This window comes from Belonocnema kinseyi, chromosome 7, assembly GCF_010883055.1.
Source record: "Belonocnema kinseyi isolate 2016_QV_RU_SX_M_011 chromosome 7, B_treatae_v1, whole genome shotgun sequence".
NCBI classification, from domain to species: Eukaryota; Metazoa; Arthropoda; class Insecta; order Hymenoptera; family Cynipidae; genus Belonocnema; species Belonocnema kinseyi.
This window is the reverse complement of record NC_046663.1, coordinates 61,051,368-61,073,849: the sequence shown is the minus strand read 5'-3', so window position 1 is coordinate 61,073,849 and position 22,482 is coordinate 61,051,368. Positions and strand designations below refer to the sequence as shown.

Genomic DNA, 22,482 nt, shown 5'->3' with positions numbered 1-22,482 from the left:
TAGTTAATTGATCAAACTACGGTTTACTTAAAATCTAAAAATGTCCCAAATAATAATGTTTGTGAATTTGTGTTAAATGTCATTGTTCTGATTTGTTGCCCGCATGAATCCATAGCATAATTTTCAGGATCGTTTCAAAATTAAGCTTACCTAACAAAAATAGATTAAATTTCGAGTGTAAGTCATCCTACTTGCAGAATTTTTCATTCTTAAACTTAAAACTTGCATAATTTTTAATTTTACAGTTTCTAAATTTAAGACTTTAAAACATTAAAGATTTATAATTCGATTTTTTACAATTTTAAAGAGTTTCAATGGCAAAATCTTGAATTTAAGAAAAGGTTAATCAAAGTTATAAAATTTTGATGATTTTGAAAATTATAAGTTTTCAATCCTAAATTTCACGAATGAAGGAATTTCGAATGTAAACAATCAAAATCAAAACTTTTTTTACAGAAAAACTTTAGGCTTGTATAAAAAAAAGCGTTGTCAAGTTTTTTATTCTAAATCTTCCAAATTGAAAAAATTTCGAATGTATATCATCAAAATTACAGAATTTAAATAGTAAATTGTCCAAATTTAAAAATTTTCACTTTTCAAGATTTGCTATTAATCTTTATACCATTTCAAAGAGTTGCAATTGAAAATTCCTTATTTTTAGAAATGTATAAATAAAAATTCTTCCAAATTCTACAATTTTGATGATTTTAACAATCAAAAGTCAAGTTTTTAACTCTAAATGTTTCAATCTGAAAAAATTTCGAATGTAAATGATCAAAATTGGTGAATTTTTATTTGAAGAATTAAAAGTTGAAGAACTTTCGATTCTACATTTTTCAAATTAAAATCCTTTTCATGTTAGAGATGAGCAAATAAAAATTGTGAAATTTTTATTATTTTTGAAATCAAATGACAAGTAGTCAATTATAATTTTGCAAAATTGAAGAAATTTCGAATGTGAATCGTCAAAATTACAGAATTTTAAATTGTCAATATTAAAAACTCTTTAACTTTTAAGATTTTCAATTTAAATTTCTACAATTTTAAGGAGTTAAAATCGAATATTCTTGACCTTAGGAAATATATAAATAAAAATTCTTAAATTTTAAATGTACAAAATAATAAAATTTTAAAGATTGATGATTAAAAGTTCTACAATTTTCAAAAAGTTCCAATTGAAAACGTTTGAATTTTATTAATGAATAACCTTGAATTTCCATGATTTTATAAATCAAAATTTAAGTTTTCAATTTGTTAATATTTCACATCTAAAGAAATTTTTAACATAAATCATGAAAATTACAGAATTTTCATTTGAAAACTTAAAACTTGAAAATTTTTTATAGGAAATTGTCAAAATTAAAAACGCTTTCATGGTGGAGAGGTATAACTAAAAATTCTTAAATGTTATTTATTTTTTAAATCAAATTTCAAGTTCTCAATTCTAAGTCTTCCAAATTTACCAAATTTTGAATGTGAATCATCAATTTTATAGAACTTTAAATTCTATGCTTTAAAATAGTTTAAATAGAAAATTCTGGAATTTAGGAAATATATAAAGAAAAAATTCTTAAATTCGAATGATTCTGGGAATCAAAAGTTAATATTTCAATTTAAAATCTTCAAAGTTGAAGCAAGTTAAAATTTAAATCATAAAAATTGTGGAATTTCAACTTAATCAACTTGGAAATTGTATAATTTTTAATTTTCAGAACTAAAAACTTAACAATTTTTAAGTTTTAAAATTCAAAGTTTTACCATTTTAAAGAGTTACACTTGAAAATTTTCAAATTTAAAGGTGTATAAATAAAATTTTGTAAATTTTGATAATTTTGAAAACTATCGCAAACATAGTTAAAAAATAATTTATTATGAATAAATAATTCATAATTGATATTTATCAATACTATAAAAAAATTGTTGGCTAGTCAATCGCTTAAAATTTGATATATTTAAAATAAAAAAGTGTCCCAAATGTTTGTGAATTTGTGTTAAATATAATTTTTGTGAATTATTGCCTGCATGAATCCATAGCATGATTTTCAAGATCATTTTCAAAATTAGGCTTACCTAACTTCGCCGGGTCTGGCCAAGGCAAAAAACAAAGAACATTTTTATTAATAAATAGTCAAACGATAATTTCGCCTTTCTATCAATAATTTTACTTTTCTTTTTAACTCTGTGCTTCAATTTTTTAAATATTCAAGTTCAGAGGAACTTTGAAATGAAAAATTAACAACTATAAAAATGGTTAATAATTATCATGTTGAAAAAGTTTCATTTGATATGTAGTATACTTAGTAGATCAAAAAGAATTAATTTAATACACTTGTATTTTAGAAAGGCATCTAAACAGATTTTTTAGTCAATAATTAAGTTTTAATTGTACATTCAAATTAGTGTTAATAAAAATACTCACTTTCTTTAATAATTTGTTCACTCGGATAAGTCTTTAGATCAAGTTCACCAATGGAAGAGTCACCTGAAATAAAATTTGCATCTATGTTTATTAAAAAAAAAATTGGTGTAATCAAACCTGAAAAGTTTGTTAGGTGATCAAAAAACGATAGGCTGAAAATGCGACAATAAAATCAAAAAAATACAAAAAAATACATGCAAAAAAATACAGAGCTCGTTTTTTCATGTCACAGGGTGTCAACTCAAATACTGAAAAAATATTTCCGACAAATTCCAGGTTTTTCTAGGTGTGTCTAGTTTTTATAGTTTCAAGAGTTTATTATAATGATTTTTTCCAGATTTTAGAGATTATATTAATATGTTTAATTCGGAAAGCTTCAACAAATTATATTAATGAAGTAATTTTTTTAACAAATTGATGAATTTTCAACTAAAATTACAGTTGAATTTTTAGTTCAAAAAAATTAATGCTCAAGCAATGAGATAAATTTTCAACTAAAATCATTAATCTTCACCTGAAATATTTGACTTTTAAACCAAAAACATGTGTTTTCAACTAAAAGCATGATTCTTTAACTACATATATTGAACATTCAACCAAAAAGATCAATTTTTAACAAAAAAGATGAATTTTTTACTAAAAAATATATTTTTCATCCAAAAATTAAATAGGTAAATTTCAGATTAAAAAATTAATGTCCGATTAAATACATGAATTGTTAACTAAAATTATGGAAAATTCAATTGGCATAGTTAAATTTTCAGTTTAAAAAATTGTTTTCAAACCAAAAAAAATAGTTGCATTTTCAAACAAAGTCATACATTTTTGACTAAAATGATGAATCTTTAAATGGAATAGTTTGATTTTCAATCAAAAAGATGAATTTTCAACTGAAATTATGGAAAATACAACTGTAATAGATCAGTTTTCAGTTAAAAAATGTAAGTTCGAACCAATAAAAAAATGAATTTTTAACAAAATAGTTCAATACGGTAATATAAAAGTGCTTTTAAAAATCAAGAATAATTTGTATGCAATTTTATATTGCAATTTAAAAAAATTAGGCACGCTCTTTGAAGAATTCTCTGAATTAAAAAAAAAATAACTGAAATTTCTAGGTTTTCCAGGTAGACTAGGCACCCTGTGTTTTATACCATTCGCTGTTATAATTTTAAATTATGGTTTTCAAGACAACCCGAGTTTCTTGCAACAATAATGTTTCAGATTAGGAATTAGGATTATTAAAAAATTAAAAAAAAAGTTAGAAATACTTTAGGAAAAGTGAAAGTTAAGAAACAAGACGAGAAAAAGAATGATGAAGTATTGAATAAATAGAATAGATAGATTTTCATCAAGAGAGATATGTTCAAAACCAGTAGCTTTTTTAGAAATAAATTATTAATTATATCCACATTCTAAAAATGTCTGATCATTCTCTCGAACAACTCACTATCGTAGAAATTGCAGTCCAGTTCGTCGGAAATGTCTTCAGGACAATCATTTTTTCCATCACATCTCAAGGATATATGAATGCAAGGACTTTTCTCACATCTCCAGTGGTCATGTGGACATTCTTTGATTTAATTTAGAGGATTAATTGCCAATTATTCAGGGTGCGAATTTAATGTTAAAAAAAATTAGTTAAAAAGTTAGGACGACTGAAAAATACCGGAATATAAAATTCCCGAAACTGCAAAATTCCCGAATTGGAAAAATCCCAAATAATAAAATTCAAGAATAATAAAATTTCCGAAAAATAGAATTTTGGTATTGGAAAATTCATGAATAATATAATTACCGATAAGTTTATTATATTACCGAAATGGAAATTTCCCGAATAATGTAATTCCCGAGAGTTTACATATTTCCGAATTTAAAAATTAAATTACAATTTACATTTTTTTATTTATAAAAAATTTTAATTGTTTAGATTGGGGAATTTTTTGGTACTGGAAGTTTATAATTCTGCAATTTTCTGCCGTGAATTTTATTATTTGGAAATTCTCAAATTCGGGAGAATTAATATTCAGGAACTTTTCAATTCGGGACTTTTATTATTTAGGAATTTTATTTTTCGGGAATTTTCCTATCCTGGAGTTTTATTATTAAGAAATCTTATTATTGGGAAATTTTTAAATTGGGGAATTTTCCAACTCAGGAGAATTAATATTCAGGAATTTTATTACTTGGGAATTTTCAAATTCGCGAATCTTCTAATTCGGAAGTATAATTAGTAAAAAAATTTTATCTATAAAAGAATTTCAATTGCTTATTTTCAGAAAATTACCAATTCAGGAATTTTCTATCGAGATATTTTATAACTCTGCAATTTTTTGTCAGAGATTTAATTATTCGGCAGTTTCCAAATTCGGGAGTTTTATTATTCGGAATTTTTTTAAATCGAGAGTATTATTATTCACATTTTTTTATTTATAAAAATTTTTTAATTGTTCATATTCGGGAATTATACATATAATTTAGGAATTTTATTATTCGGAAAGTTTTCAATTTGGGCATTTTATTATTCAGAAATTTCATTATTCGGGGGTTTTATTATTCAGAATTTTTATTAATCGGGATTTTTTCAATTCGGGAGTTTTATTATTCAGCAATTTTATTATTCGGGAATTTTATTTTTCGGGAATTTCATTATTCGGGAATTTTTCAATTCGGGAGTTTAATTATTCATAAGTTTTATTATTCGGAAATTTTTGAATTGGGGAATTTTCCATTTCAGGAGAATTAATATTCAGGAATTTTAATTACTCGGGAATTTTTCAATTCGGGACTTTTATTATTCAGGAGTTTTATTTTACGGGAATTTTCCTATTCGGGAGTTTTATTATTCAGAAATTGTATTATTCGGGAATTTTTAAATTTGGGAGTTTTATTATACAGAAATTTTATTATTCGGGGGTTTCATTATTCAGAATTTTTATTACTCGGGAAGTTTTCATATCGGGAGTTTTATTCTTCAGAGATTTTATTTTCGGGAATTTTTCAATTCGGGAGTTTTATTATTCATCAGTTTTATTATTGGGGAATTTTTTAATTGGGGATTTTTCAAATTCGGGAAAATTAATATTCAGGAATTTTATTACTCAAGGAATTTTTCAATTCGGGAGTTTTATTATTCAGAAATCTTAATTTTCGTGAATTTTTCAATTCGAGAGTTTTATTATTCAGAAATTTAATTACTCGGGAATTTCTATAGTCGGAAATTTTACAGTGCCATGAATTATATTTGCCGGGATTTTTCAGTCGTTCCATAAAGTTTGAAGGACTACCATTTAAAGTTAAAAATGGTGAAATTTGAAAGCTTTAGTTTTTGTTTAGGGTTTTATGTCAGGAGTTGATATAAGGAGTAAAAAATCCTTTTTTTAAACCCACTTTTGAAACAATTTGAAGACACAAGAGATGATCAATATCTGAAGAAGGGACCAAAATAAGATACATTTTTATTCAAAAATATATTTACCGCAGTTTTCTTCATCAGAATGATCTCTGCATTCTGGAAGTCCATTACAGCGTGCAGAAACAGGGAAGCACATATAGTCAGAACGACACGTGATTTGTCCAGGACGACATATTCCCGGCATAGGATGACTTCCTGGACCAGGATCAGGCTCCCCTCCACCAGGTGCTTCAAAATTGGCTAAAAAAATGGTATAATTTATATTTTTATAATTACTATGAAACTAAAATATATTCTGCAATTGAAAGTAATGTTAAATATAATTAATAATTATAAATTCTAATAACTATTAAAATAGCTACATCGGCGTTCACATTATTTTCAATTTTTATTTTATTTTTGATTCTAATCGGCTTTCAGTAATTTCTAATTTTCATTTAAATATAAGATTATAGAGTGCGATTTATTTATTTATTTACTTATGCAAATTATTTAATTTTTAAAATTAATATTTTGAAGGTATATAATTTTCAATGAAATGTATTTAATAAAAAATTCTTCAATATAGAATCATTATTAAAGTTAAAATGTTATCATGTGAAATTAGTTAAACTTACAACTAGCCTTTGGATTCCAAAAATTTAAATTAAAAACTAATTTTAGAATAAATTTAGAAATGAACTAAAAATCAAATTTAAAAAAAGTAGACTTACGACAATCAGCCTCATCAGAGCCATCGTCGCAATTGACAATTCCGTTACACCGCTCGAATAAGGAAATGCAGACTCCATTGCGTCTACATTGGAACTGTTGTTCACCGGTGCAACCTGAAAAAATGGGTCTTACATATCTTCTAACACACAACAAAATTCGAATAAAATTAATCACGAAAAAATATAAAAATCGAGCAAAGAAATGACGGATTACAAACAGAAATAATAATGGGTGACATAAATAAAAACCCACGATCACTGACTAAAGAACGATCTAACATCTATTATTTCATATGGGATCAAAATTGCTCAGACACCACGAATAAGAAAAAATATTCCTGTACAAAAATATAGATAATACCCTAGCGGATCACATGACCATACATAATGACCGCGCCCCTAGCGGACCGCGCGAATGGAAATGTTCTGATATTGCGAAACACATTTACATCTTTTTGCAATTTTTAAACAGGTCAATAAATACAAATAAAGAAATAAAAATGTGTAAAAGGTAAGAAGAGTGTTGAGTTTTATGTGAAATTGTGAATAAACGTTTCAAAAATAAAAATATGCCCTAGCGGGAAGCGTAAACAGAACGGTCACTATGTGGTCACTTTATAGTCACGTATTTCCGTAACAGTTCCGCTCACGCGGTCCGCTAGAGACGCGGTTGGTTTTTGCACATATGATTCAACCCTAGCGGACCGCGTGAACGGTACGTTTATGCCTACTCGGCCCGCTAGGGATAGTTTCATCCTTTTCACATTTATTCACAATTTCACATATAATTAAACACTTTAATTATTTTTTACACTTTCATGTTTATTTATTTGTATTTATTCATATTTTAATTTGTACTATTTTAACACATGAATAAGTAAAAATAAATTTAAATACGTAAAAAGATAAAAACAGTGTTGAGTTCTATGTGAAATTTTCAATAGATGTGAAAGAGAATGAAAAAATATGCGCTAGCGAGCCAACTAAACAAAACTGAATTAAATTTCTTTTGAATGATAAAATAAATCAAATAGGATTAAGCCCCTATGCAAAATTTTAATTTTCCACAATACATAGAATAGTTCAATTTTCATTTAAAGAAGTTAAACCAAAAAAATATATAAAGTTTTAGCAAAATATATTTTTGCACTAAAGAAGATTAATTTTTAACCTAACATATGATTGTTAAATTTTTAGTGGAAAATTTTATTTTTAAGCAAACAGAATAAATTTTGAAACGAAATACTTAAATTTTCAACCAAACAGATGAGTTTTTAACCGAGACGAATAAATTCCCATAAATAAGAAAATTTTTAATTGAATTTCAGGATGAAGATTAAATTTTGTAGACAAAAAAATTTCCATAAAAAATTAAATAGTTTAATTTATATTTAAAGAAGTAAAATTTCAACTAGAATGATGAATCTTAAAAAAAAAGAATTTTCAACTATCAATTGAACTTTCAAATAAAATATTGATTTTCTACCAAAAAAAGCTAAATTTAAAAATAAAATAAAAGATTTTTCCAACAAAAAATTTTTAACTTAAAATAGGGTTGATACATTTTCTTCGGAAAAATTCATTTTTAACAAACAAAAAAAATTTGAAACGGAATATTTAAATTTTCAACTAACCAGATGGATTATTATCCAAGAAGATTAAATCCTTATAAAAAAAAGATAAATTTCCCGAAGAAAATCAATGGTTAAATTCCAATTAGAGAAATGTATTTTTAACTAAACAGATCAACCCTTTACAACAACAAAAATAAATTTTTAACGAAAAATTTTTAGTAAAAAAATTAATTTTCAAGCAAATAATGCGTGACCGTAAAGTGAACTCATCATTTTCCACAAATAAATGTAAATTCGTAACCGGATTAAAAGAATGTTCAGTTCTATCTGAAATAGTGAATAAATGTGAAAAAAGATGAAAATATGCCCTAGCGTGCCTAGCGAACGGAACATTATGTGGTCAATTTACGATCACGCAATTGCGTGACCTTCTACGCTTACGCAGTCCGCTAGAGATATGAATAATACAATACAGAAATAATGGAAATAGTTTGGATAAGATTTAAAAAAATGAGAATTGATCCCCTTTTACAAGAATATTTAGATAATATTTCCGAATTGGGAGATCTGCGATAAAACGATTAAAAAATATCGAAGCCTTGCACAAATTTATGAATATTCGAGCGAGTATTAAGAAATGAAAAAATTTCTTCAACTGTAAATTAACGCACATGGGATACTTATGTACACAAATCATGAATTATGAATGATACATTACTCTTTACTGGTTTCTACAACATCCAGATGTCATAATTACCATTCATGATTTAAAAACAGTACGAACTTATGAATAAAAAAAAATAATTTGTGATATGACAGCATGAGAAATGAGCACAACAGCGACCAGACATTCTGACCTTAAGTGATTGAAGAAAATTTTTAGAGAAATTTTCCTGATTTATTTTCTCTCCTGCTAATCCAAATCAACAGATTAAATGTCTGGTAACTTTGTGAATCAAGGTAAAATGAGATGAGTTAAAAATACACAAGTCGATCTGTTCTACCATCTATTCGAAATTTGCACAATTTATTCAAGAAAATTTGAAACATGCTGCCCTTCAAATTCAAAAATGCAGGATTGCTACCAAATCCCAATTTCGAAATTCCCTGAATACCCTGACTTTTCCTCGACAGTTCCGAATTTAGTTTATGTATAAAAACAACCTTACACATAGGAAATAAATTTTTTTAATGTGAAAATTTTTTTTCTAAATATATATTAAACACTTTCAGGGGCAAAGATCGAACATTTTAATTTTCAATTCAAACAATTCTTTTTATAAAAAATAGGAATTTTCAATAATGTATTTAAATTTCTATTAAAAGTCATGAATCTTTTAGGAAAAGATACATTTCTGCCAAAAAGTGTAACATTTGATGTTTCCGCACAAAAATATTTTTATTTTTAATCAAAACAATTCAAATAAACCAAAAATTAGAAGTTCCATTAAATTAGTTGAAAAATTAACAACAAAAAAGACTAATTTCCGAACAAAAAATAAGAATTTTGAGCTAAAGTGTTAAATTTTGAAGCAAAGAAATTAGTTACCTTTTCAGTTAAAAAGATACATTTTAACAAAATAAAATAAACATTTAACGAAATAGGTAAATTTTCAACCAAGAATATTAAATTCCTATAAAAGAGATCAATTTTTCACATAAAATGGAAAATGTAAATATTCAGTTAAAGAAGTGTCGTTTTAACTAAAGTGATGAATCTTTAACTAAAAAATGATTTTTTCAATCAAAGAGGACCAATTAAAAAAAATTGAATAATTAAATTCCAACTTGAAGAAGAGATTTTTTATCCAAAATTATAAAACTTCAACACGAAAAATGACTTTTTAACTGAATGATTGAATTTTCAAACAAGAGATTAATTTTATACCAAAAAAGTCAAAATTTTCAAAAAAATACATAATCTCTTCACTAAAAAAAGATCAACTTCCATCTTGAAAGAGAAAAGTTAAATTTTAAGTTAGAAAACGAGTTTTTACCAAAATAAATTTTCAACCAAACAGGTGACTTTTCAACTAAGACTATTAAATTTCTACAAAAAAGGATAAATTTTCCATAAAAAATGAAATAGTTAAATTTCAAGTTAAAGAAGTCAATTTTCAACTAAAATGCTGAATCTTCAACCAAAAAAGCAATTCGATCTTTAAATTTTGTGTGGAAAAATTAATTGTTAAGAAAAAAAAAAATTATTTAACAAACTAGATAAATGTCCATCCAATCAGATAAATTTTGAATCTAACAAGATTAAATTTCTAGAAAAAAGATACTAAAGATATTAATTCTCTACCAAAAGAGACAATTTTATTCATGAAAATAAAGGAATTTTTCACTAAAAACATTAATTTTTAGTTAGAAAAATAAGTTTAAAAAAAGAAAGAATTTTTAGCAAAATAATGAAATTTCCAACCAAAGAAATGAATTTTGACGCAAAAAGATAAATTTTTATTTAATGAGATTACTTTTCTGAAATGAAACATGAATATTCAACAAAATATTTTATTTTTCACCCAAAACAAATCAGTTTATAACTTACAAAAAATTATTAAATATTCCACAGAAATTTTAATTTTTAACAAATATATAACGAATTTTCAAGCACAAAAATTTTCAACAAAAAATGTAACTTACATTTTTAATCAAAAAAATTAATTGTCAACCAAAGAAAAAAATTTAAACGGAACAATAAATCCTCAACAAAGGAGATACATGTTCTACCAAAAAGATGATTATTAACAAAATACCTGAATTTTCAAACAAATATTGAAATTTATAAAGGAATTTTCAACCTAATAAAATTTTCATCTAAAGAAATGGATTTTCAAAAATAATATGAATTGTTTACCAAAAATATTAATATTGTACCAAAAAAGATTTTACCAATAAGATTTAATAAATAAATTTTCAAGACAATTTAGTTCAACAAAATTTTTAAATTTTGAACAAAAAATAAGAATTTTCAAGCAAAATGATGCATCGTTTAAAAAATCGAGTTTTTAACAAAGTAGTTCCAGTTTCAACTAAGTAGTTGAAAAAAATGAATTTTCAACGAAAAATGTAATAGTTTATATTTCAAACAAAAAAAAAGATTTAAATTTTAATCCAAAAAGAGTTAAATTCAACCAAAAAGACAAAGTTAAAAAAAAGTTGAATCCTCAACTAAAGCAGATTGATAGATGGATTCTCAATCCCAAGAAACGAATGTTCAGAAAACTGTTTTAACAAAATAATAAAATAAAGTAAATAAAAATCAAGAATGAAAAAGAAAACATAAAATTAATTAACTTTAACTCTTAGGTTTTCTCTCAAGTTTTCCCTGACATTCCCTGACTTCTCCTGACTTTCTGCAACTCTCTGACCTCTATTAACCCTGAAATATGATTTTTTCAAATTAAACATTTTTAAATCAATTTTTTTACTTAAATTGTGCAAATTTTATGTCGAAACTAAAGTTCTACCTACGAAAAGGAATGATCTAATATTATAATCAGGCAAAGATGCACTATCAATTTCAAAAATGCCTCTGCGATACCACATCTGGAAAAATGTGATGTTTGGATTCTGCTCGCCCAAATTTATATAATTTTCTACTTCAACGTCAACAACCTACACATTTTCTATTCGGAGGCTAACACAGATTGACAGGAAACGACGTGACAGCAAGAGAATCTGGGGCATTTTTTAATTAATTATAATGATCTCGTTTCTAATAAATTTTATTTTTGGGCACCATCAAACGGGGTAATTTTGGGCAGCTGATCTAAATTTAACCATTCCTAAATTAAGGGTTACTTAAGGGTGGTTTAACCAGAATATAGAACCATCTTAACCAATCTAGAACCAATAAATTTAGGAATGTCCGAATTTACCCTACATGTCCGAACTTACCACATTTGACGGTATTGAATGATTTTAAGTTTCAATTGAGCAAAAAAAAATAGATTGAATGCCACCAGATTGTCGAGGTCTATGAATGGCTAACCGAAGCAGTACTGCTCGTCGCTAAAGTCGCGGCAATCGTAGAAATGGTCGCAGTGATGGGCCTTCGGAATGCAATTGCCGTCGGCACAAATAAAATCACCCGGGATACAACTCCTGGGCGTACTCTGAATTTTCGTCAGCGTGATATCAGCACCTGTACTTGGGCTGAAAGCCCCGCTATCCGGGTTCTCTGGATGCCCCCTTGAAGAGGTTTTATCCGGAGCGTCTACACCTAGAAGTAACCCAATCTGAACCACAGTCATAAAGGATAGTGAATCACTCGGAAACTATCGTTTTCCTATACTTTTAATTACATATTTGGATATCCTTCCAACATTTCAATTAAAAAAAAGAATGTTTGTAACATTGCTGGTTACAAATTATATTGGCAGAGAGGTACGAAAAGATTCACTGGGATAGACAGGGCTAACAAAGGCAAGAATATTTACTTAGAAATGAAAAAATATTGATATGGATAGACGATTTGAAAAGATATGCGGAGGATTACATTGATAAAGACAGCCAGAAAGATTGACTGAGATAGAATAGGAAAAGGGGAAGAAAGAATATTTAAAAAGACATTAAAAAAGATTTATATGGATAGACAAGAGTCGGACTGGAACAAAAGACAGATGATCGAAAAAAATAAGGAGAGAAGTAAGTATATTCGCGAAGAGAGATACGCAAAGATTGACTGGGATATATTGGGACAATGATAAGCTTTAGTTAAAGATTACCACGAATAGACAAGGAATTGACAGGGGCATACTTAGATAACGAGGGCAAGAATTTTTAATACAAAAATTGAAAAAGATTAATATGGATAGAAGATTGAAAAAAAGGCGGAAAATTATAATATTTACAAAGAGATACAAGTAGATTGACTAGGATAGATTCGGATAATCACAAGAGAGAATATTTACAAGGAAATACAAAAAATTGAGATGGATAGATAAGGGATAGACTAGAATGAAGGACACAGGTAGAAAAAGATAGGGGAAGAATGAAGTATATTAAACAAGAAATATAGAGAGATTGAAAATAATAGAAAAGAGACAGATTTGGATAGACTCGGTTAACGAAGGTAAGAATAATTAACAAAAAATTAAAAATATCGATATGGATGGACGATTGAAAAAGATAGGAGAAAAATTATATTTTTAATAAAGGGACAGAAAAAGATTGACCCGAATAAATAAGGAATAGACTGGGATTTACTTAGATAACAAAATCAAGAATATTTACTAAGAAATTAAACGAGATTTATAAGGATAGAAGATTAAAAAGGATTAGCGGAAAAATATATTATTAACAAAGAGATACATATAGGTAGACAGATTATCGCAAAGATCGAGTGAAAAAGATAGGCCGAAAATTATCTTATTAATAAAGAGATAGAAGAAGATTGACAAGAATAGACAAGGAATAGACTGAGATAACAAGGATCAGAATAATTCCTAGGAAACTAAAAAAAAAGAATATGAATAAATGATTAAAAACGATAGGAGGAAAAATGATATTATTGGCAAACATGTACAAATAGATTGACTAGGATAACCTGAGGCAAGGACAAGAAAAAATATTTACAAAAACTTAAAAGAAAAATTGAAGAGGATAGACGAGGCGCAGGCTAGAATAAAGGGCGGAGGGGCGAAAAAGATTTGAGGAGAACTAGATATAATGACAAAAATGTAGATAGATAATTATATTATTGATAAAGAGATACAAAAAAATTGTCACGAATAGACAAAGAATAGACTGGGATAACCATGTTATTGATATTGATAAACATATACAAATAGATTGACTAGGATAGACTTGGACAAGGAAACAAAGGTTTGAAAAAGATAAAAAAAATTGATTAGGATTTGAAGGAGAGAAAAATATTCAAAGGATAGAAAAAGTATAATTATTTATAGACTGAGATAAGGATAAAAAGACTATTGCCAAAGAAATAAAAAATATTTAATAAATGTCGACAAGGGGAAGACTGGAATAGAAGATAAGAAATTGAAAAAGATAGATAGATAAAATAGACGTTATAGATAGATAGATAAAAGATAGATGTTTTGTCTTTTTACTTCAAAAGCAGGGAACCCCTTAAAAATGAACTGCCGCAAAGCTCCTGTTACTTTTTATCATTATCTGAATTTAAAACCAATCTTTGCGCTCAAAATAATATTTGTTGACTCTTTATTAAAATGTTAAAAAATCTCCAAAGTTTCGTTTTAACATCCAATAGGAAGAAATATATTCTTTTTGAAGTGATTTAAAAATAATTATTTTTCATTAAATAAACATGTTTTTCGAAAACGTGATTGCATTTTGTATTCTTCTGTATCCCTATCACATTTCACCAACTTTAATGAAAGTGATCATTTGAAATTCACACCGAGGAAATCCATAGGTTAAATTTGTAAGCCCTTAAATAAAATTCTTTTTAATTAACACCATGGTCAGATGGTTCTTGCAGTATTGAGGCACCACTACAAATCTACAAATCTAACGATACATCTTGTGTGCGTGCCACAAGACAATTTTGCGTGAGGTCATATTTTCTAAAAAGGCGAGTGCAATTAATTTCATAAATGTATCTTACCTCGACAATTAACTTCATCAGAACCATCTGAACAGTCAGTTCTGTTATTGCAAACGTAGGAATTTGGAATGCAAGTTCTATCTTGACAAGTGAATTCGTCGTTTCCACATCTTGCATAAGATGGAATTTCATTAGGATTTTCTAAAAAAAGTAGTGATATTAATAATTTGGAATTGATAAAAACTAAATAAATCTTTCAATTTAGTTAACTAAACATATCAATATATTTCGTAATAATTATTATTTATGCAAAGAAAGAAATAAAAAATTCTTACGACAATCTCTTTCATCACTTCCATCGAGACAATCGGTCCTTCCATCACAGAAAAACTGGGCTTGCACGCACATTCCATTATCACACTGTCTCTCGCCACTTCTACACTCTGTAATCATAAAAACTGAGATGAAAAGTCTAATTTCTTAAAAAAATATGATTAAAAAAAAAATTTTAACCAATCAGGTGCACGTACTATTAATTAAGAAAAAGAAAAGTAAACTAATTAAAGTATTCTCTGAAATAAAATTAAGTATCACCCAAACAAAGCAAACCATGAATCAAATTCCAAAGAAATTAAACTTAGTAAATATGTCTAAATTGCTGCTATTAATTATAAAAAAAATCGTGCACATTTCTCTTTGTAATAATGACCCACAATAAACAATAAAAACGGACACAATCTCGATTTCCGAGATAAATATATAAAAAAACACCCTATATACAAAAAATATATACATATTGTACGTATAACGTATATACAGTCAGGCAACCTGTGCTGAAAAAAACAGACAACGGGTAATAATCAAACCAGTTCAAGGTGCATTCGAGATTATAAAAACATTCGATAGGTTCAATTTAAAATGAGGTTCAACTCACGCAAATACATTCTAGGGAATAAATCCATAACAGATGGAAACACCATTAGGGGTGAAAAAACCATAAGAGGTGTGGATTATAATTATAATGCATTTCTATCATTGTCAGTGCTTCAGGGATACGAAAAGAGTTTTTTATTTTTCACCAAACCGCTCATTGGTGACATAAATCCAAAGTACGATAAAACCAATATTCTATATGAAAACGTGCTCAAGCGTCCAATGCAGAGGAGCAGATTTGTGTTTAGTTAAAGATAGAAAGGGTTATCCGAGAATTCTAAACCTTTAAGGATTTATTTTAAAACACATTTCATTATTATAATAAAAAAATCGAGAAAAATTATTCTTCGAAGGTATAGAATACTCAGATTTTTCTAGATCTAGTAATTACAATCCATTTTTTCTACAATAATGCTGTGAAACATCCACTTTCTGGTGAACAATTCGTCGATCCAACATTTTTGACGAAGATGCAGAATTTTGAAAAACATAATTCCTTTTTTTATTCAATATATATTTGAAAAAAGAGATTAGTACCTATAAAGCATTAGAAATCTCTGCAATGTGGAATAAAGGGTAATGCATTAAAAATAAAAAGCAAAGATAGGAGAAAAATCACAATTGCCAAAACAATTAAATCAACTTCCTTACTTTCCGAGGTACATCAGGCAGTTGATAACTTCATAGTAAAAATACATCCCAACTATAAACATGGTATTTATTTATAAAAATGTAATTTAAATAAATGCCAAATTTTCCAAAACGTATAAAAAAGAGTATTTCCCCTTCCTAGATTTTGAGTTTTTAGTCAAGAATTTCAATTACCGATGATGCCGATTTCGAAACCCCGGGTTGGTATTTAGGGTTTCGAATAAATCTTTAAATACTTACGAAGTACATGCGAAACGTTTCAAATTCAATTAGGGGTGCACGTCATTCAGAGAGCATTCCTTGGTGAAGGGAAACTAGGGTTTACTACAACTTAGAAACAAAAAATTGCTGAGTGAAGAAAATACCCACTTCGATTTTTTGAACTCACATGCTCGCAAAAACGAATCTCAGTAAAAGAAAAACCGTGTTTCGTTTAAATCAGTCCATGCTACGCAAATGTGTCAACATATTTAGCTTCTCAAGACTTGAAAAGTTTTCTTGTTCTATTCTAAGTCTGCTCAATCTCAACCATTCCAGTTGTTTTTTTTTGCATAATAAAGTATACTATTTTAAAATATTATTTTATATAAAAAATATATATGGGTGATAATCGAAAAGGTTGAATTATTTTATTTTGAATTCAAAGAGAAGAAAGTATTTTCAGATTTAAATTGAAGGTAATTGTTCCATTAGTATTAATTATAAAAAGTGTTAAAATAATCTAAGTCTGGTACGCTTTTATTTTAAAATTATAATGTTTTTCAGTTAATGACAATCTTTGATATAAACTAAAATATGAAAATTGCATTCTTATGAGTTTTTATAATGTAATTAACTAAGGAAATAATTAACAGTATGAAATTCTTATTTTATTGATTTCTTCACACCTTTAATTTAGATTATTATTTTATATTTAAAGAAGCGGACTGGGATTTAATATAATTTTCAAGATTTTTAGAGATTTAAGAAATTTAAACAAATACAGGGATTTTAAAATATTTTATGGAGTTCGAAAGGCTTTAGGGTATTTTTAATGTTTCCAAGCTAATTCAAAAAATGATCAAGGAAATTTTAATCAATATACATTTTTTTAACATTTTATAATCTGTATTTAAATTTTGAAGAATTTGATAAGATTTTCATAGGATTTCCAACATGTGAAAAATTTTTAATATCTTTCAATAATTTGAAAGAATTCGAAAGGATTTAAGAGTTTTAAGATATCTTGAAGAAATACAAGGAACTTTTAAGAGCTTTCAAACATTTTAAAAAATGTCAAAGGATTTCAAATATTTTAGGGGTTTTAACAGATTTCTAGGATACTTCAATACACGTAAATCAATTATAAGTAATTTCACGGGATTAATTTTTTCAGAATATTTATAACAATTCCAAAGAATTTTGAGTAAGCTCGAATAATTTTAATGGATTTCAAAGGCTTTTGAAGGTCTTAAGGTATTTTTAAGTACTTCAAGGAATTTTCAATAGCCTAAAAAAATGTCGAGAGATTTCAAAGGATTTAAAATACTTCTAATTTAAAAATAAAATTTAAGGAAAAAATGGGACGATCTTATAGGGCCAATAAGGTTTTAGCATATTTTAGAAGATATCATAAAGTTGATCTAATTCCAAGGGATTTTATAATATTTTAATTTACTTCAAAGAATTTATTCAAAAGAATTGAGGAATTTCGTAGGATTTCAAAGATTTGAAGATATTTTTAAGTATTTCAAGGCATTTCTATAAATTCAAAATTTAAGGAATATTTAAAGATATTTCAAGAAATTTTTAATTTTTTCTTGTTCAATGTTAAAAGACGGAAAAAGTTTAATTTAATTAAAATGTTAAAAAATTCGTAGGATTTTTCAATAGACTTTAATTAATCGAAAGGATTCGGAAGTATTTCTAATACTTTAAGGTATTTGAAAAGATACTACGGAATTTTTAAATGATTGAAAAAATGTTAAGGGATTTCGAAGGATTTTAATGATTTCTTTTGGATTTCGAAAAATTTCATGCGTTTTAAAGAATTTTCCAGGATTTCAGAAAATATCATTCAATTTCTTGGAATTTCACAGGTCTTTCTTGTATTAATAATTTTCAGTTTTCACCATATTTTTACATTAAAAGTTAATTAATTAGTTTCATATTTTTATGTTTAATTATTGAGATTATATGTATAGAAATAATTTTAATGTTGCAAAACATTATAATAAAAGTAAAATATTATTTTAAGTTTATTTCAAAAAATTTTTAATTTAAAAAATAAGAAGAATATCAATTATTTGTCGCTTTTAAATTAACTTCATTTGTTGCAAATAATGCGTGTGTTGCCACAATAAAAATATTATAATTTTACAGAATATTTTGAGTCTGAATTAATCTATCAGTTAAGTGTTTTATATAAGTATAAAGTTAAATTTTTTTATTAAAATTTTCCTCTTGAAGTCAAAATCGATTATTTTGCTCAATTAAAGAAGCATTCAATCATTTTCAATATTTAAATATAGAAAATAATTTTTTTTTGAAACAAGAAAATAAAGTTGTCTTATTAATCTGCAATTAATTATGAAAATATTGTATTTAACAAATATATTGCAATAAATAATAAAAATAATAAAAATATACAACAAATATATATAGTTTTCGTTTGAAGATATAATGCCATAAATAAACGTAAAAAATAATTGGCACACAGGATATCATTTATCAAAATGCGTATAATAAAGAAAATTATTCCTTCAAATAAAATCGTATAATATTCCATAGACACGATATTGTCAACTTTTTTATTTTCACCCATATAATCATCTTACGATTTTGTATCGAATCTTATAAAATGAATCTTTGATTTTTTTGAGCTAAAAGTTCCGAATGAATAAGAATCAACAGTCTAAAATAAAATTTAGGCAAGTTTGAGACGGTAAATAGTGATGGGAGGGTGTGATGGTTGCAAGTGGGACAAGCGGATACAATATTATAAATTTTATCATTTTTATAATTTTTAAATTTGATAATTACCGCATCCGATTTCGTCGGATTCGTCCAAACATTGAGGCGACCCATCACATCTTTCGCTTTCCAGAATACATTCGCTGTTCGCGCATTTCCACTCTCCAGGAACGCAGATTTCTTTACGACATAGACACGAAAAAAGCTGACAAAAAGCCTCGAGGACACCGAACAGCATTTAAAGGTAGGAAAGGGAAGGATTTTTTTATATATTTTTCAAATTTGTATAGAAAGATAAAACAATTAATTAAAAATAAAACATGAATTCTTTCAGTTATATAAAATTTATATTCAACATTCTGAATAGTTTTAAAAAGATTAATCTTCAAAAATACTGATCATAAAATCCAATATTCAGTCCAATGCTAATTAATATGAAATGACTATGAACGTAACTAGAAACGAAATATAAAATTTAAAATTTTTTAATTTATCGCTAAGCATTTCTCGAATTCAGTATATAATTATTTTATGAACAAACAAAAATAATCTTATATTTCTGTCTGGCTTTTCCAGTGTCTCGCTAATGCTGATTTCTTCTACTGCCTGACCAACGTGAACTATAACTACTCATGGCGCGTCTCGATAATACAGGATCTACTACTTAATTGACATTTGAATTAACAAGTGAAGCACAAATAATTGAAAATCATGATTCTTTCATGTTAAAAATACTACTAATTCGAGAGGTAAGTATCATCAAGAAAGTTAATACTTTTCTTGACTGAAAAAATAGTTGAGAAAAATATGTTTTCAGAATCAAGTAAGACTGCTATGCTCCATACGACCCAATTAAATTACTCTGAAGTGCACGACTACTCTAATAATTTAAGCAAAATACTCTTCTTAAAAGCCTTTCTTCAATCAATATCTATTATTGAAAATTTATTATTAAATATGCTTTTTAACAATCCAAGATAAATAAAAAATTAATAAATCATTAAATAAAAAATTCTTTATCTGCAAAAATAATTTCCCTGGAAATTTCCTATGAATATAAAGATAAAAAATTTAAGATAAAACCAGAAGAAACATAGTTAAGACATTCCAAATTCTCGCTTGGAATTATTTTTAGAAACAGAAATATATTGTGTATCCTATTTTTAAGAATCTAATACTGAAATCGAAATATGCGATCGGTTTATAAAAAAATTTAAGCCTGAAAGTGATATATTTGTTATAATTAACAAATTATTTATACAAATTAAATAATAATTTTTGGGAATTAATTAAAAGAAACTAAGAAATGTTTATCTTGTCCTGAATTCCTACAATTAAAATAGTTTAAAATAGTCTTTGAGATTAATTACAAATATTTAGCGCCGAACAAAATTCGTTAGTTAAAAAAAAAAAGAATTTCTCAAACTTTCAATTCGATACGTCATTTCATGTGAGAATTTAATGGGCCGAGAAAATGACCTTAAAAAATTAAATATTGAAATAAATAAAGAATCCAATGTAAGAAGCGCTCATATTTTAACAATATAAAATGATTAACTTAACTCAAAATAAATAAATAGTAACTTTTAGTAATAAAAAAATATAAATCGAAACAAATAAAATAATACATAAAATATGTGAGTTTAAACATGATCGTGAGGATTCGTTTTACCCTGATTTAAAAATTTTCGAGATTTAAGTTTTAAAGTTTAGGAAATCAAATTAAAAATACATGGACTTGTAGAAAATGACAAGATAGAATTTTGTGTAATTTAAATTTTTTCGGATGAATATTTCCAATAAAAAAATTGATAAAGTGAAAAAAAATGTCCTCAAATTCTATTATATAAAAAAATATAAATTGCCATAACTCAGTCAGATATTGTTAAAACTTCTTAAAATTTGGTATGAACACATGTCCTAACGATGCCTAAAAAATAAAGAAAAAAATTAAACACGCCTAATGTTTAATAATAATTAATTTCAAATTAAGACCTGCTCACGATATAATCGTAGAAGGCGTTAAGTGCTTTCTTAAAATTGCTTACAGACCGGTCTGAATTTGAAATTAATCATTAGTCAACCATAGGCAGTTTTAATTTTCCTTCTTTACTTTTTAGGTCTCGCTGGGGTATATAGTAATGCATTTGTATACAAAATTTCATACACTTTCAATATTACCTGAGTTATGACGATTTATGTTTTCAACAATAATTGAATTTGTAAAAATTTGTTTCTTCTTTTCAATTTTCTTATTAAAAATATGCACTGGATACAAAACTTGAAGTAAAAAAAAAGTTTTATCGTATCATTCACTAAAAGTTAGTATTAAAATTTTTGTTTCAACTGAAAAATGTTGATATCACGAGATGCTTGGACAATAATTGAGGGTCCGGAGCAAAGAATCCATTTTTGTTCCTCACCCCCCCCCCTTGCACAACTTTATTTTTCTTTGACACCCTCCCACCCCCCCACACGCCCCCACGTAAAGTTGAGTTGCCCACAGAGGTTTATTTTGCAATAAAATAAGGTTCTAATGCAGAAATATATTTACTAAAATGAAATTATTATAAATACTATATTGAATTTTAAAAATAACACACTTTAAATTCCTAACATTTTAAGTCGAAATGCATATTCAACTTTGAACAAACAAGATTAATTTTATATGAATATTTGAGAAAACAGTTACATTTTCAACCGTGCAATTGAGTTTTTAACCAAATAGTTGAATCATTAACTAGAAATATGAATTTTCTATCGAAAAGATTCATGTTCTTCTAAAATATACGAATTTTCAACAAAACACGTCAATTTTAAACAAAACTGTTGAATTTTAAAGACAAAAGGGAAAATTATCTACAAAACGGTTGAATTTTCAACCCGAAAATAATTTAATTTTTAATTAGATAGTTCAATTTCAATCAAAAATATGAATTTTTAAAAGAAAAGTTAATGCTCAACCAAATTCTTTAATTTTACATGAAATGTTCAGATTCTCAATCAAATCAGATCAATTGAGAAATAGGCAGTTGCATTTTTTAACCCAAAAGAATGAGTTTTAAAACAGGAAGTTTAATTTTCGAAGAAAAATAACGAACTTTTCTTAAAATATATGAAACTTTAACTATAAAAGATTGATTATTAATACAATATATAAATTTTTAAACCAAAAAATTAATAGTTACAATGTTATTAAAAAAATAAATTCTAAAAAAAATTTAATAAAATAGTTTAATTTCTAAGAAAGGAGATTAATTTTCAAGGGGCCATCCATATACCACGTGGAC

At 26.3% G+C, this 22,482-nt stretch overlaps 1 protein-coding gene across 1 annotated transcript in view; it reads right to left on the bottom strand.

Annotated features, from left to right (window-relative positions):
- LOC117176826 (basement membrane-specific heparan sulfate proteoglycan core protein-like) overlaps positions 1 to 22,482 on the bottom strand; it is a 642,506-nt gene that overhangs the window by 151,236 nt on the left and 468,788 nt on the right. The window contains exons 19-25 of the mRNA XM_033367162.1: positions 19,262 to 19,372; positions 14,992 to 15,099; positions 14,717 to 14,857; positions 6,548 to 6,661; positions 5,898 to 6,074; positions 2,420 to 2,482; positions 2,071 to 2,085 (exon numbers count right to left, since the gene is read on the bottom strand). Coding sequence (XP_033223053.1) covers positions 2,071 to 2,085; positions 2,420 to 2,482; positions 5,898 to 6,074; positions 6,548 to 6,661; positions 14,717 to 14,857; positions 14,992 to 15,099; positions 19,262 to 19,372 — 729 coding nt within the window. The remainder of the gene's footprint in view (positions 1 to 2,070; positions 2,086 to 2,419; positions 2,483 to 5,897; positions 6,075 to 6,547; positions 6,662 to 14,716; positions 14,858 to 14,991; positions 15,100 to 19,261; positions 19,373 to 22,482) is intronic.